The following is a 15,365-nucleotide window of genomic DNA, read 5'->3' on the forward strand; positions in this document are numbered from 1 at the left end:
GGACCCGTACCTGCTGCTGCGTCATCTCGGTACAAGGCGCGGCTCAAGCACAGAGGCTGGTTCACATGTACTCGGGCCGCCGGTGGCTGGATTCTCAGGGGACTTGGTTGCCCGGTCGTTGTCTCATCCGCAGACTTCGGCTACCTACTGAGGCATCAGGTACGGTTGGGAAAGATAATAGACTGGGCCTGCAGCAGAAGCACCTTTCCTGAAGGGTGAAGAGGATAAATCATTCTCTGGTTACGATTCTTTAGGAGTATAGGTCATTTCTGGACAGAGCTTCGGGCTCAACTTGCAAAAAAAACAGGAACAAAACCTGGAAAGTATGTCAGGATGATCTTCCATTTTCCAATTTATGCCCTCTTTGAGACCGTTTTCTCTATCGAGGGATTGATTTTGCACTAACCCAGAAGGATACAAAGGAAATCAGATTTCTAATCTTATTTATTGTGCTCTCTTCGTTGCTCTCTACTCAGTCCTCTCTTGGCAAGATGCAAATGAAGAGACGGTTTCTTTGGACAGCTTCCATTTCCGTGGGAAACCCCTTGGATGGGGAACAGGAAACACAGTGCAGAGCCCTCTAATTCATTCATTCACCAAAATCTAGCTTCTATTTCTAGACCTAGTGTGACTATAGTTGGTATGCTGAGAACATTTGGACACACTGTGTGGTCAGAATCCTGAGAAGACAGATTTGTAAAGGGATAACTGTCATAAATATTATGCCATTCTAATTGTTAACATTTACTGAGCACTTCCTGGGTACTTACTAGGCACTGTTCTAAGCCTTTCATTTTCTTATTGACTCCCTACAATAATCCAATAGATGGGAGCCATTGTTAACCATTTTATAGATGAAGAAACTGAGGGGTGCAGTATTATGTTACTTGCCCATGGTTACAGAGCTAGTAGGTAGCAGGGTCACAATACAAACCTAGGCATTTTACTCTAGAGCCTATGCTGTTTATCACCAAGTGCTGTGAGAGGACTGAGGAGGGAGAAACCAATTTCCTAGAGGGATCAGGAAATGTGACTTTTTATCTGGATCTTGAAAGATAAACAGGAGTTTGTAGGAAAAAATGGTATTCAAAATAAATGACATTTGCAGACAAAGATGTAACAAAGCCCATGAAACTTTCAGGGCAAGTCAATTGTTAGATGTGGCTGGAGCACATGCTGTGAGTGTGTGCGGGGGGTGAGAACTGTTGGTAGTTGAGAATCAGAAGGTTAACAGGAACCATATTTGGAAGAAACTTGTGTACTCAGGTGAGGTGATAAGAAATGGCATGAAATTACTAGGTGGTTCTGGTCAGGGAACAGAGGAAGGGATTCTGGAGAAGTTTGAAAGGGAGCAATTGCTTTAGGCTAAAGGATTTAAACCTGGACCAATTTCTGGCTCAAGTGTTGCTGGAGGCTTCTAGTTTTCAAGAACCTTTCTTCTCCCTGCTTCCCAAGGTTTGGGCTCATTTCCCTTCAAGACCCGAAAGGAACTACAGAGTCGGAAGGCTAAGAGTGAAGCTTTCACTTTGGCCGACCTGAGGCAACTGCCAGAGCTGGACCCACCGGTGCTGATGCCCAATGGAAATGTCGGGACTCCACTGCAAGTCTTTTTGGAGTTGATCCGGGCCTGCCGCCTGCCCCCTCGGATCATCACCCAGCTTCAGCTCCAGTTCCCCAAGACAGGCTCTTCCCGGCGCTACGGCAATGTGCCCTTCAAGTATGAGGATGCAGAGACTGTGGAGCAGGAAGAGCTTGTGTACACAGCTGAGGGTGAGGAAATACCCCAGGGAACCTGCCTGATGGATGTACCAGACAGCCCCTGTGGCAAGCCCAAGGAGGAAGGGGAAAAAGAGGAGGAAGAAGAGTCACACTCAGATGACGTGAGTACAGTGAGCCATGCTGGCAGCTTAGAGGGGAGACCAAGGCATTAATAATACCACTCTTCAATTGTACATTACAAGAGTTCTAAACCCAGGGTCCTCGGAAGGGTTCCAAAGAGTCAGAACTCCCTCACATTGAAGGTAAAACTGTATTTACATGTGCAAATATGCATTTCTTTGGGGAGAGGGGCCAAAACTCTTATAAGAAGAGTCTCACAGGGATCTTCTTTTTCATTTCCTCAGAAGGACTGTAGGAGGGTCCTTTTCATAAATGAAAATCTACAACCAAGAGATAAGATCATCTAAGGAAGTAGAGGCAGAGCTGGGATGTGAACCCAGTCTCCTTCACTGCTTGTCTAACCTCCATGTGCTTTTATTATGTGGCTGAAAAGTCACCTCTATTTTCTGACCTTGAGTCTGGATTGAACACTAGCCTCCACTCTGATTTTATCAATGAAATACACAATTTTTCTACTTCTTTCTCTAAACTTGGTTATGCATCCATAAAATCTGGAGAGTTATAATTTGCTGGGAACTTTTTTTTCTTTCTTTAATACACACTCTGGGTTAAAAATAATTTACCTATTTCTTTAAAACTCCAAGTGCACAGTTGCTAACAAATCTGGAACACCGCCTTGTGTGGTACTGTCTTAACTTTTCTCCAGCACCTGCTCTGCAGCAGTGATTCCTGAAACTTCATGGAATTTAACTGGGACAGGGGCCTCCAAGATTTCAAGGCAGGAGTCATCCTATCATTCTACAAGTCCAGTCAAACAGTTGTAAACATAGGGGCTAGCACAGGATTCCAAAGATATTCTAAGATCCATTTCCTGCCCTCAAAAGAGCCTTCAATCTCCCTGGAGAGAACCAGCATCTGGAACGGCCATATGTTGTGGTGAGCTAGGTTGAATGCCAGCTCTGCTACTCTCTTGGTGTACTATCTTGGGCAAATCACTTTACTCCCCTGAACTCAGGTTTCCTCATCTGTAGAATGAGGATAATGGTACTTAACCTCATAGGGTTGTTGGGGTGATTAAAGGAATGAAGTTATGTGAAAGGGCCTGACACACAGTAGACAATAGGTATTAGTTCTTATCCTTTCTTCCTTTGTGACATCATGTCTAAAGGCCTAAATAGTGTGTACTGTTTAGCACTGACAATTTCAGAGACCAGTGATAGTGATTTGGGCCTCAGTGTGGGTGGCTCCATGGAGGCTGTAGAACTTGAGGGATGAGGATTTACTCAAGTGAAGAAAAGGTGCTGAGAGAGGAGGTCAGATATTTCAGGCAAAGGGAACGATATGACCGAAAGCACAGAAATATGAGTGAGTCAGGCCCGTCAGGGGAAGGAGCAAGTACGTTGAGAAATAGGATGGAGAGATGTGTTGGTCAAGGCCTCAAGGGCCTAATATGTGTTGTATCTCAAAAAAATTTGGAGCAATGATGCTGTGGGCCCATCTCACAGGCCTTTTGTGTCCTGAGCTGCCCTCCTTGTGGGCATAAGGTCAGGAAGCTAGACAAGCAGGTCTCCACTCCCCACCTTCTTCCAGGATGATGACCGGGGTGAGGAGTGGGAGCGACATGAAGCGCTACATGAGGACGTGACCAGACAGGAGCGTACTGCTGAGCGGCTCTTTGAGGAGGAGATCGAGCTCAAGTGGGAGAAGGGTGGCTCCGGCCTGGTGTTCTACACTGATGCCCAGTTCTGGCAGGAAGAAGAAGGAGGTAATGCTGGAACCAGACAAGGGCGGGAGTGATCCCTGCTGCATTTGCTCAGGGCTCTCTATTCCACAGGGTGGATTCCCTGGTAGTGGGCCCAAATGAAGGGCTAGGGAAGTGGCTTACCTTGACTGTTTATGAGAGACCAGTCATCCTTTTTAGAGGTGAGGAAATCAGTGGAGTGGATAGAAAAGACCTCCTGCAAATTCTGAATGATCCTCTCAGAGGAGAGATTTAAAACTACAAAGCAAAGCCCCAAGTTCTAGAACATATGTCTAAGTCTAGATTTAACTCTCAACAGAACTGAGAATCCTTGGCTTACTTTGCTTGATGCTTTTATATCTGCAGACTTTGATGAACAGACAGCTGATGACTGGGATGTGGACATGAGTGTGTACTACGACAGAGGTACTGGTACTGGGCCAGGGGTTGCAGTGCTGGGAGGTTAAACTGGTGCCTTGGCCTTGCAGTGACACTTTATCCGACCTGCTTAGTAGAGGCTGAGACAGGACACCAGTTCCCTTGGGGTAGCTCACTGAGAGGTTTCCTCTCTTAAGACATCTCTAGTTGAGCACATCAAGTGCTGGTTGTAGGCAGAGCCTTTTTCCTTTCTTTGTGGAGCAAGGACACGTGGGGACAGCCCTTAGGGAGCTCTTGGTCTGATGGGCAGGCCCTGATCAAGTGGGAGGATCAGGAGCTCAGGCTCTGGTTAAAAATTTATACTGTAGAGTCAAAAATGAACTGGAGTGGTGGTGGAAAGGTGAAGACCTGGGTTCTAATTCTCTCTTGTTGGGTCTATGCTTTTTCTGTACCACAATTTCCTCATCTGTAAGATAGGAGAGCCATGGTTCCTACTCTTGGCAAGCTTCTAGTCTAATGAGAGAATAGTAAAGTAATAAAACACCATAAAGATGAATACATAAATCTTGTGAGGAAGTCCTAGAAACCTGATTGTTCCTCCTCCTGCTGAGAGAGACCCCCTCTGCAAACTGGGCTCTGCTTCCTCAGATGGTGGAGACAAGGATGCCCGAGACTCTGTCCAAATGCGTCTGGAACAGAGACTCCGTGATGGTCAGGAGAATGGCTCTGTGATTGAACGCCAGGTGGGCACCTTTGAGCGCCACACCAAGGTGAGCACTGTGCCCAGTCCATTGACTCCTTTTCCTTCTCTATCTCCATTCCTTCCCTTCTCCCTTCCCTCTCCCACTTAAGAGCCCCATCTCTTGAGTCTTCTCCTTTCCCTCTGCAGGGCATTGGACGGAAGGTGATGGAGCAGCAGGGCTGGGCTGAGGGCCAGGGTCTGGGCAGCCAGTGCTCAGGGGTGCCTGAGGCCCTGGATAGTGATGGCCAGCACCCTAGATGCAAGCATGGATTGGGGTGAGTATAGCTGAGAAACTTTCCTGGGAGCGCAAGTGAGCCTTTCAGCTGTACCCTGGTTCCTTCTTCCCTCCGGTTTTGGGATGGGTGCTGGGGACTTCTAGGAATGAACTTTAAAGCAGAGTTAGAAAGAAAAAGTAAGTCTGGATCTTTAGTCTTAGGAATTTGGACCTGATTGCCATTAGAAAGTGACTATAAGTAAGTCAGAGTAGTGACAGTTGTTCTAAACTTTGTGTACTATTTAAAATGAAAGCAATATGTGAGACCTCTAGTTGCTGGCAAGGTTGATGGACAGATAAGGGGGCTGGAGAGCAAAGATTCAGATTTAGAGGCTCTTGTCTTTAGAATAAACCAGATTTGTAGTAGCTACTTCCCTGTCCCTTCCCAACCCTTTTTACTGGGGTTTGAGAGAGACCAGCCTTCTCACTGAGAGACCCTTTTTAATTCAGGTACCATGGAGAGAAGCTACAGCCATTTGGGCAACTGAAGAGGCCCCGTGGAACTGGTTTGGGACTCATCTCCACCATCTATGATGAGCCTCTACCCCAGGACCAAGGGGAGTCACTGCTCCGCAGCCAGCCACCCACCAGCATGAAGTTTCGGACAAATATGACCTTTGTGAGGGGTTCCAGCTGTGCCTTGGACAGCTCCAGCGAGCCTGAGTGACAGGTTCAGGGGCTTCCTTAGTCAAGATCACTCTTAACTGCACAGTGGCAGCCCTCTGCCCTGGCCTCATCTCCCACCAAAACAGAAGTCTGGGAGTAGCAATCGCGGGGCTTGTTCAGGGTGCTTTGTTCAGAACTTGCCTTCTGGATCTCTACCTCAAGGGCATTTTTACAAAAAGCCCCTACCCTGCCCTTCTATATTAGGGCTTGATGACCTCTTCTCTTTGGTCGCCTAACCCTGGGTCCCTCTTTGGGCTTGCCCCTGTTGCCTATCCCAGTACCCTGAAAAGCTGGATTGACTGAGGTTATCAGAACAGCGTTCCTTGTCATCATGAAAGCCAGAGAGCTGGAAGAGGAGAGGATTTGTGGTGCTCAGGAGAGACGGTCTTGGGACGGGCCCTCCACCACCTCTATCCCTACCTGGCTGGGACCAGGCAGCGGAGAATCTGCGGGAGGTGCTCTGGGAATGGGAAAATAAAGAAGTTTATGATCGGATTTCTCTTCTGATTTGAGCCTGGAGGAAGGTCGGAGGAAAACGTTTCCTTCGCTGGGGTTGAAAAGCGGCACACAGCCACGCCCCTCGGCGCGAAGCTGTGTCGTCACTGAGAAGGCGGAACTTCCGCGACGGCAGTTTCCGTCGTCGTCCGGAAGTAGGTGTTGATCCGGCCCGTGCCGGGACGTTTGCTCTTCTTGCATTACTCGGTTCCTTGCTATTATTCCTTAGGCGACCCCGGGCATCACCGCTGACCCTCCACGAAGTTTACGTCGGGGATTCTGTCGCCCTCGGCTTTCGTCTCAGGCGTGCCCGGCCGCCCTGTTTCCCTGCAGAGCTTACCTGCTGCATACGGGATCGCGTGCTTCCCATGGCGGGCGCCGCTCCGACCACGGCCTTTGGGCAGGCAGTGATCGGCCCGCCGGGCTCAGGGAAGACCACGTACTGCCTGGGTATGAGTGAGTTCCTGCGCTCGCTAGGCCGGCGTGTGGCGGTAGTGAACCTGGACCCGGCCAATGAGGGGCTTCCGTACGAGTGCGCTGTGGACGTGGGCGAGCTGGTGGGGCTGGGCGACGTGATGGACGCGCTGTGCCTGGGCCCCAACGGCGGCCTACTCTACTGCATGGAGTACCTGGAGGCCAACCTGGACTGGCTGCGTGCCAAGCTTGATTCACTCCGTGGCCATTACTTCCTTTTCGACTGCCCAGGCCAAGTTGAGCTCTGCACGCACCATGGTGCCCTGCGCAGCATCTTCTCCCAGATGGCACAGTGGGATCTCAGGGTGCGTCTTGGGTCGAGCAGGCCCATTTTGTAAATGGAGGAACTGAGACGGGGGCGGGGGGGGCATGCCACACCCCCATGTCACACAGCGATGTAGGGGCCGAGTATAACGTGCGATTTTTAATTCTGGTCCTGCCACTGACTGGCTTTTTGGTCCTGAGTAAGTCAGTTTATCTCTCTGAAGCTCAGTTTTCTCATCTGTAAACTGGGTGTTTTAGTGCCCAATTTGGGATTATTGGAAGTATGGAAAGAGTTATGTGGAAAGTGGCATAGAGATTGTTGTTGTGAGTTGGGGGGGGCGGGCAAAAGTAAGTGAAAGAGTCAGATGCAGTGAGAATTGAACCAGTTGCCCACTGGGAGGCTCAGTGCGAGGTATCTTGTAAGAAAACGCCCATATCTTCCGGGAGGAGGAGATGAGTGTGGCTCTTAGAATGAAACAGAAGGAGGAAAGGAGGAGCCTATTGGGGAAGGCTTGCACTCTGTCCTCCGGAGTCCCCAGTCTGAAGGGGGAGACATAGCCCTGATGGAATGTTCCCTGCCTCCCCAGACCACTCTCACCCTGTCTCTTTCTCCCCTCCCAGCTGACTGCTGTCCACCTGGTAGATTCTCACTACTGCACAGACCCAGCCAAGTTCATTTCAGTTCTGTGTACCTCCCTGGCCACCATGCTGCACATAGAGCTGCCCCATGTCAACCTCCTCTCCAAGATGGATCTCATTGAGCACTATGGGAAGCTGGGTAAGAGCTCCTGTTCTGGGTAGGCAAGGTGTAGGGCAGCGGCTGAGCCGGAGTGAAGCAGAGATCTCAGCTGCAGGAAGCTGCCTCCAGGGGCCATTCATGGCTTGGTGATCATTGCCACAGTCAGGTGTCCTGACCCCTGCCCATTTATTTTGTGCCAGATACTCTTCTGGGTTTGGGGGACAAGGGAGCTACAGATGGTAATATGTATTATGAAGGAATTAAAACCAAATAATGGGACAGTGAGTGAGGAGTAAGCAGTGCCATCTGAGCTGAGACCAGAGTGGTGAGGAGCCAGCCAAAGGAGAACTATTAGGAAGAGGGACGAGTAGGGGTAAAGGCTCTTTGGCAGGAAAGATCTTTATTGTTCAAGGAAAAGGGTAGGGGCAGGGGGCAGGGCGTGTAGCTGAGATAGTGGTCAGGGGAAGAGTGGTAGGAAATGAAGTCAGAGAAGTAGGCAGGGCCCAGAACCTGTACACAGGAAACACATCCATGAATATTAAGCAAGGGAGTAGCATGAACTGAAAAGATTCTGGCTGCTTTGTGGAGAATGAATTGAAAGGGAAAAGAATGAAAACAGAGCTCCTTTAGGAGATTTTAACAGCAGCCCAGGCAGTGGTAGTGGAAATGGGAAATAGATTCAAAACTTGCTCAAGAAATAGAATTTCTTTGTGGACTAGACGTGGAGACAGAGGAATTAAGGATGATGCTCAGGTTTCTGACTGAGCCAGTGAACAGGTAAAGGAGCCACTTGTCAAGGTAGGGAGGACTGAGGGAGAAGGACCTCAGTTGCATAAGGACGCTATGGCCAACATTTCTTTCCTGCAAAATTAGTGATCTACTGATCTGGGGGCATCAGTTTCCCTAAATAGTATCTCCAACCACAAAGGAACCTAGAGAAGAACAACCGAAGGGACCAGCAGTGAGCAGGAAGCGAAGTTGTTAGGACAGCGATGTGTAGGGGTCATGTCCAGGGAGGCCGACTGGCTGCTAGTCAGGTCATGGAGGGGCCCAGAGTCCTGGTCCCTCTCTCCGCAAGCCTAGAAGCCCCATTTTACATATGCCCAGATAATGCAGTCCTCCCAAGCTCCTCTCCCCTTTCACAGCCTCCAGCCTGAATGGTTGGATCTTTCTAGCTCTGACTTTTGACAGTCATCCTCACTAATGTGCAAACCAGATGAGGCAGTTGAGGCCAAGAGACTTTACGTGAATAGCCCAAGGTTAATCACACAGCTAGTATGGTAGCTGAGATGAAATCTAAATCCAAGTGTACCTGGCTCCAGTTTCTTAATTCTCATTGAGAAACATATCTATCAGGCAGTCCAAGAAGTTGGAATATCCATTCTTCCTTCAGGTACAAAAGTGTCAGTTTCTAATTAGAGTTGATTAGAACATGGGAGGCACAGTGTAGGGAGTGAGTTGATCGATCTCTGATGGCGTGATTCCCTTGCCTCGCTTTGGGTTAGATCTGCTGAGTAGCCCAATTGCTTGAGTTTTCCAGGCTGAAATGGACAGTGCAGGGAGGCCCACTTTCCTTCTCTTAGTGGGAAGTTTGTAGTCATAGAACTGAGTCAGGGGCCTCCGAGTCATCTAGTCTGGTCTCCTCATTTTACATTAAGAAGGAACTAACCCAGAAAGAGAAAGTGATTTACCCAGAGGCCACCCTGCTAGAGTCCTTACAGCGTATGTGCCGAGACCTGGGAGCACTACTGACTGAGTTTCATGAGAGAGGACCAAGCACTCTAGTGGGTACCACCATTGATCAAGCACTTCTCTGTACCAGACACTGAGGTTATAGCATTTAATCCTCACAGCAGCCCCATGAGATGGGTACCTGTCCACATAGTAAATGACAGAGCCAACTGGTGAAACCAAATATTTCCTTCTTAGTAACTTCATTTCAATGCCATTGTTGAATAAATGAACGAATGAATGAATGACAGCAAAGGAAGCAAGAAAGAAAATATGGTCCCTATCCTCAGGGCTTTAGCCTGATGCCAGCTGCTCCTGAACCTTAGCTCTTTCTCTCCTTAGCCTTTAACTTGGACTACTACACAGAGGTCCTGGACCTCTCCTATTTGCTCGACCACCTGGCTTCTGACCCTTTTTTCCGCCACTACCGTCAGCTCAATGAGAAACTGGTGCAGCTCATTGAAGACTACAGCCTGGTCTCCTTCATTCCTCTCAATATCCAGGTACCTGGGACTAAGAGGCCTCTTCCCTTAGCTATAGGCTCTGACAGTGCCTGGGTTCTCACCAAGCCAAGGGTACAGGAGGCTTCAAGGACTCAAACAATGGTCTTTGTCCTAAGTCCGACTATCATTTTGTCCCCTTGGTTTTGGGACCAGGGGCTCTGGTGGGCAGAACTCCATTAAAGAGAATGGACCAAACGTTGGCTCTATCTATTCTATGTAGTTAGGTTCTCTCTACACATGTTCCTTCCTCAATGTGAGCACGGATGAGGTCAGAAAGTCACCAGCAAGAGACTTGACCAAGGCCAGGGTCATGTCTCAAGACTCCTTCAAGGTGGGCAACTGCTTCTTGATTTTGTGTGATAGGCAAAATAGTACCCAACCCCTGTGCCTCTCACCTTGCAAAGATAACCTGGGAGACACCAGTGCATGTTAGATTTCATTCTGCAATGCTTGGACTTGAGTGAACTTGTCTCTTCTCTGTTTAATGCCATACTTTTTTTTCTCTAAAATGAGGAGATGTGAACCATAGAATAGTAATCATAACAACTACCACTTACTGAAAGCTTTCTATGCTAGGCATTGTGTTAAAACTATAATGCATTATTTTGATCCCTCCTTCCCATCATGTGATATATGAACTATTCTTATTACTTTTCTGTGGATGAACAAATAGGTTACATGCATATTTATTGGGTGCCTACTGTTAGCTAAGTACTGTGCCAGACACTGGGGATACCTCAACAGATGAGTCGCTGACCTCAAGGGGTACACTGTCAAGTAGGGGAGGCAGTTGAATTAGTAACTTATTAATAGTAAGATGGTAGAAGCAGACCTACAATAAGGATAAACCCCGGGGACCATGGGTATTCATAGAGGAGCTTATTAGGGTCTATTCTAATCTAGGTGGGTTGGTCAGGAAAGATGGGATGTAGCCAGGCCTCTGGGAACATGTAGAAGTACTCCAGGCCAGGGAAGCTGCATGTACAGAGGCTTCATGAGGCAAGATTGAGGGGGCGTTTTATAAGCAGTTTGGTACAACCTCAATTATGCATACCTGTTTACTCACAGAGTTGTTTCTCTCCTCTCCACCCAGGACAAAGAGAGTATCCAGCGGGTCCTACAGGCTGTGGATAAAGCCAATGGTTACTGCTTTGGAGTCCAAGAGCAACGAAGCCTGGAAGCCATGATGTCTGCTGCAATGGGAGCTGACTTCCATTTCTCCTCGTATCCTTGTTCTCTAGCCTCTCAGCCACAGCCAGGAGGGGGAGACATGGGGCTCAGGAGTGGCTAGATGTACCCTTGTAAATGACTGATTTTGTGTTGACCAGTTGGGCTCCTTGGTGACTGACTGTCTTTCATGTGCAAAAGCTGGTCCCTTAGAAGACTTCAGAGTTGGTTGTACTCAATGGCAAGGGAGGATATTGATCAGAAGGAGCAACAAATACAGAGGCCCAGGGATGAAAGGTCATTGGTCATTTGGGAAAGATGCAAGGAGTTCACTTTGCCTAGTGTCTTGACTGTGAAGGGGTATGCAGAGGTGCAGGGGAGGTAGGCTGTGCTGGTGATGGAGGGCTTGAGTGCTCTGCTAAGGTGTATGGACTTTAGCTCATGGGTGAGCAGTGGGAACCAGCATAGTATTGTTGAGCAGGGTGTGACATGATCAGATGTACATTTTTGAAAAGCCCCACTAAGTGTGGAAAATGTATTTAAGGGGTGTGATTGGGGGCAGGAGAGGTTTTTTCAGTCTCTAGATGAAAAGAGTTGAAATATTAGTACTGAGAATAGAAAGAAGGATGTGGATTGGAAAAATATTAAGGAGATAGGCTACCAGACTTGGTGACTAGATGGTTATGGGATAGTTGGAGTTGGAGCAGAATTTAGACACCCAGATTCTGGCTTAGACAGTGGTATGGGTGGTCGTGCTGGTCACTGAAGCAAGGAAAGGAAGAGGAAGGTTTGTCACGTATCTGGAAGGGGTGGGAGCCGGCAGGTTTGTTTGAGAGGGTCCCCGGACAATCAGCTGTCTGAGAGACCTTTGGAACTGGACCAGTGGGGATGGGGCTAGGGTCACATATGGGTGTCTCTCGGGTCACAGAGGCTTCAGGTGAGGCAGGACAGGGAAGTCCAAGCCCTCTAGGCTGGTTTCAGATTTGGCATCTACAGGATGCTGGAGAAGGGGCACTCCAGAGTCCTTGGGGAGAGAAGAAAGTAGTTCCAGCTAACACTTAATGATCTGTGTAGGCTCTTTCACACATGGGAAACAAAGCTCACAGAGAAACAGATGAGTCTATCAATGATGGTAGTAGACTGTGCGGTATCTGAAGAAGGGACTGAGGAACTGCCTCACATATGCAGATAAAATGTTGGCAAACTCAACTGCATGTTCTCAGCAAAAAACGGGAAGGGCACTTTCAATAGTGCTGTGATATTTTGTACACTGTACATTATTTTATGCATTTATACATTTTATACAGGATTCTATTCACAAAACCACATATACTATATTTAATAAATGATTTAAGGAATTTTAAGAGTATTTTTAATAACCATATTCATTTGTGCTGACTTTAGATTCTAGCCACCACCTTAATCTCCTTCAGGTTCAGCTTCACTCTATATAAGATAATTAGGGATTGATACAAAGAAGGGAAAAGTCAGCTCTGCTGAGAAATGAGTAGGTGAAGAAAGCTTCATAGATGTAGTGCCACTTGAGTTACAGTATCTCAAAGTGAGGATTAGCCAGGCCAGTTGAGAGGGAAAGGGAGCTCAAGGCAAAGAGAACAGTCTGTACAAGGTTGAGACATGTCTGGAGGGTTGCAAGTAGAATGGCCTGATTTGTGGGCAAAACAGGGCTTCTGGTCGGGGAGCAATGTTAGGGCCAGGCAGATGGACAGAGAGAATGCAGGGTTTCAGGTGCCTTGCTCAGGAACGTGGGCTTCAGGCCAGACACAAGGCAGGTTTGAGATTATTCCAAGTCAAGAAAGATGGATTCCACTGATCCTGAGTAATCCTCAGGGCCAACTTTTACAGGAATAAGGCATACCTCCTGAGGAAGAGTGGAGAGGAAAGGGCACCGGTTCAGAGTCAATTTGTGTAGGGGTGAGATGGATTTATTTTTTTTTAATGCCTGGTGCACATAGTATTCCTAGGTGGTCTCCCCATCGAAGTACTAACTGGGCCCGACCCTGCTTAGCTTTCGAGATCAGATGAAATCGGGCACATTCAGGGTGGCATGGTCGTAGACTAGGGTGAAATGAATTTGGATGGATGGATGGATCCATAAGATGGTAAAGAAAGAACTCAAAATAATATTATTTGATGGGCTACATACTCCATTTGCAGGATATCATTTAATTCTTATTCAGTCCCCTTTCATAGGTGAGGTGATTGGAGCTCAGAATGACAGGTCCAAGGTCCCTCACTCAGCATGTGTTGGAAGAATAGTTCAAACCTCAGTCTCTCTGGTTGTAGAATTGCAGTTACTGACACTAGAATTAGAGCAGCCACGGTGGCCAGCGTAGCCGTGGTCAACCTCCCAGACCCAGACCTCAGGCCAAACCTCACAGGTTCCATCAGCGGTGTCATTGTCTTTCCCTTTGTGAATCTGATTTTTATTCTGCTGTCCCAGAGGGAGGTAGAAGGCACCCTGTGGCTCAAGCAGAAATTTGCCGTTTTCTTTGAGCTCCTGTGAGTTCACTCCCTTGGCAGAAAAAGAGATGTCACAAATATTTCTTAAGTACCTACTGTGCCAGGTGCCATGCCAGGCACTTTGTATTTATTATCTCGTTTGATCTTCATAATAACTCATTTTACAGATGAGAAAAGGGAAGCGGCAGAACCAAGATTTAAACCATTGTGGTCTGGCTCTGAGCATGTGTCATAACACAGAACTAGCACTCTCTGGTCCTTTGAGCCTCAGCAATGAGGAATTGGTGAATATAGGAGCATTTGTGGGAAATTGGTAAATATAGGAGCATTTGGGTCTGGATGCTTTGAGGGGCTTCTCAGACCCATTTGGTCTCTGTTGCCCGAAGCTATAATTATGAGGAAGGGAGAGAGATGGAAGGAATCTGCCAGATGGAGGGCAAGCATCAGTAGAGGTCAGATTCCACCCAGACCAGTTCCCTATTCTTGCCTTTGCTTTCAGCCTTGACACACCATCCCTCAGCACCCTGGGCATCCAGGAGAAGTACCTGGCACCCTCAGACCATTCAGTGGAGCAGGAAACTATGAAGCTGTAGCAACAAACTGGGCTCTGGCGAACAAGAGGCATAACCCAGTGCTGGGGAAAGCTGTAGCTCCCAGTGAGCAGTGAACAGCTCAACAAGCTGCAGATGCAGGCCTGGCTGGGAGGCTGGCAAGGGGACACTCAGTCCTGCAAAAGACTTCTGGCCAAAAACCAGACATGGCGCCAAGCAGAGCACCCACAACAAGCAGAGCACCTCAACATTCATGAGCTCTGGGCATTGCCACCAGGAATTCAGCACGGCCTCACTCAGGCTATGGTGGAATGTGCAACAATACAAGTTTTTTTTCTACTTTTTGTGGCTTTCAAATTTTCTTCAACATCCAGGGAGCTAGGGGTAGAATAAGGCAATGTCACCCTCTCGCAGAACTGAGTTCTGTTTCTCCATACAGGGCAGTGTTTCCCCCGAAGCACAGGATCATTCTAGAGGCTTGACACTCATTCCCCGATCATGTACTTTTGTTAATCTTCAGTTTTAACAGTGATCCTTAAGCTTGACTTTCACAGGTAACACTCTTTAGCTAGATCTTAACATTTTCATTGTATTTATTTCAGTTTCATTCTATTTTTAGCAAGTGCTAACTAGTTTTCCATTTATAGTAGTGATTAAAAGGACTTTAAAATGTTCTTCATATGACGTGAGTTGTTTAAAGAAAAATGTATATAATGTGACATGAGGGGCGTGGCAAAAATTAAGAAAATGTTTGAAGATGGAAATATTGGTGTTTGCTTCCTTTGCTCTTTTTGCAGCTGGTTGAATGTATTTCATATTTTCAACCAATAGGTGGCATCCCAGGCTTATTTTTGCAGTTGTAGCTCGACTGCACAAGGGAACAGATAGCAGTTGTGCCAGAAGTCTTATTTGCAGACACTCTGTCCTGTTAACACACATGGAGGACTTGGTATTTTATCAAGTGCTTTTACACACATGGTTCTCATGTGGTTCACACAGCATCTCCTAGAGATACAGACAAGATGGGGGACTCTCAAGAGGCCCTAACTTTACAGTGAGGAAACAGATAAATTTGAACTTCGGTCAGCTTGGTTCTCTCATAGTCCACTTTGCTGACTTCTTAATCGTGAGTACTTAATGCTGAAAAGTCACAGACAGTATCCACAGGATTTTTTTTTTCTTTTTTGTAGCCAGTCAGAATAGACACCTGTAGAGCATTACTGAATCATCAAGGGGAAGATAGGACACTGATGGTTTGAGCAGTTGAATAATTCAGTTTAGGAAAATCTATTCTGAATAGGCATTGATATGGCGATGACT

At 47.5% G+C, this 15,365-nt stretch overlaps 2 protein-coding genes across 2 annotated transcripts in view; both read left to right on the top strand.

Moving 5' to 3' along the window:
- Positions 1-6,135, top strand: part of GPATCH3 (G-patch domain containing 3) — a 6,470-nt gene extending 335 nt beyond the window's left edge. The window contains 7 exon segments of the mRNA XM_025041400.1: positions 1-159; positions 1,456-1,880; positions 3,430-3,604; positions 3,947-4,006; positions 4,607-4,728; positions 4,848-4,975; positions 5,425-6,135. The exon segment at positions 1-159 is cut by the window's left edge and continues 46 nt beyond it. Coding sequence (XP_024897168.1) covers positions 1-159; positions 1,456-1,880; positions 3,430-3,604; positions 3,947-4,006; positions 4,607-4,728; positions 4,848-4,975; positions 5,425-5,641 — 1,286 coding nt within the window. The 3' untranslated portion in view covers positions 5,642-6,135.
- Positions 6,136-6,262: 127 nt separating this feature from the next.
- On the top strand, positions 6,263-14,809 carry GPN2 (GPN-loop GTPase 2). Its single transcript, XM_006924377.3, has 5 exons — positions 6,263-6,914; positions 7,495-7,651; positions 9,686-9,846; positions 10,940-11,070; positions 14,015-14,809. The coding sequence occupies exons 1-5, from the start codon at positions 6,504-6,506 to the stop codon at positions 14,085-14,087; spliced, it is 933 nt and encodes a 310-aa protein (XP_006924439.1). The 5' UTR covers positions 6,263-6,503; the 3' UTR covers positions 14,088-14,809.
- The last annotated feature ends 556 nt before the right edge of the window (positions 14,810-15,365 follow it).

This window comes from Pteropus alecto, unplaced genomic scaffold (assembly GCF_000325575.1).
Source record: "Pteropus alecto unplaced genomic scaffold, ASM32557v1 scaffold39, whole genome shotgun sequence".
Taxonomy (NCBI): Eukaryota; Metazoa; Chordata; class Mammalia; order Chiroptera; family Pteropodidae; genus Pteropus; species Pteropus alecto.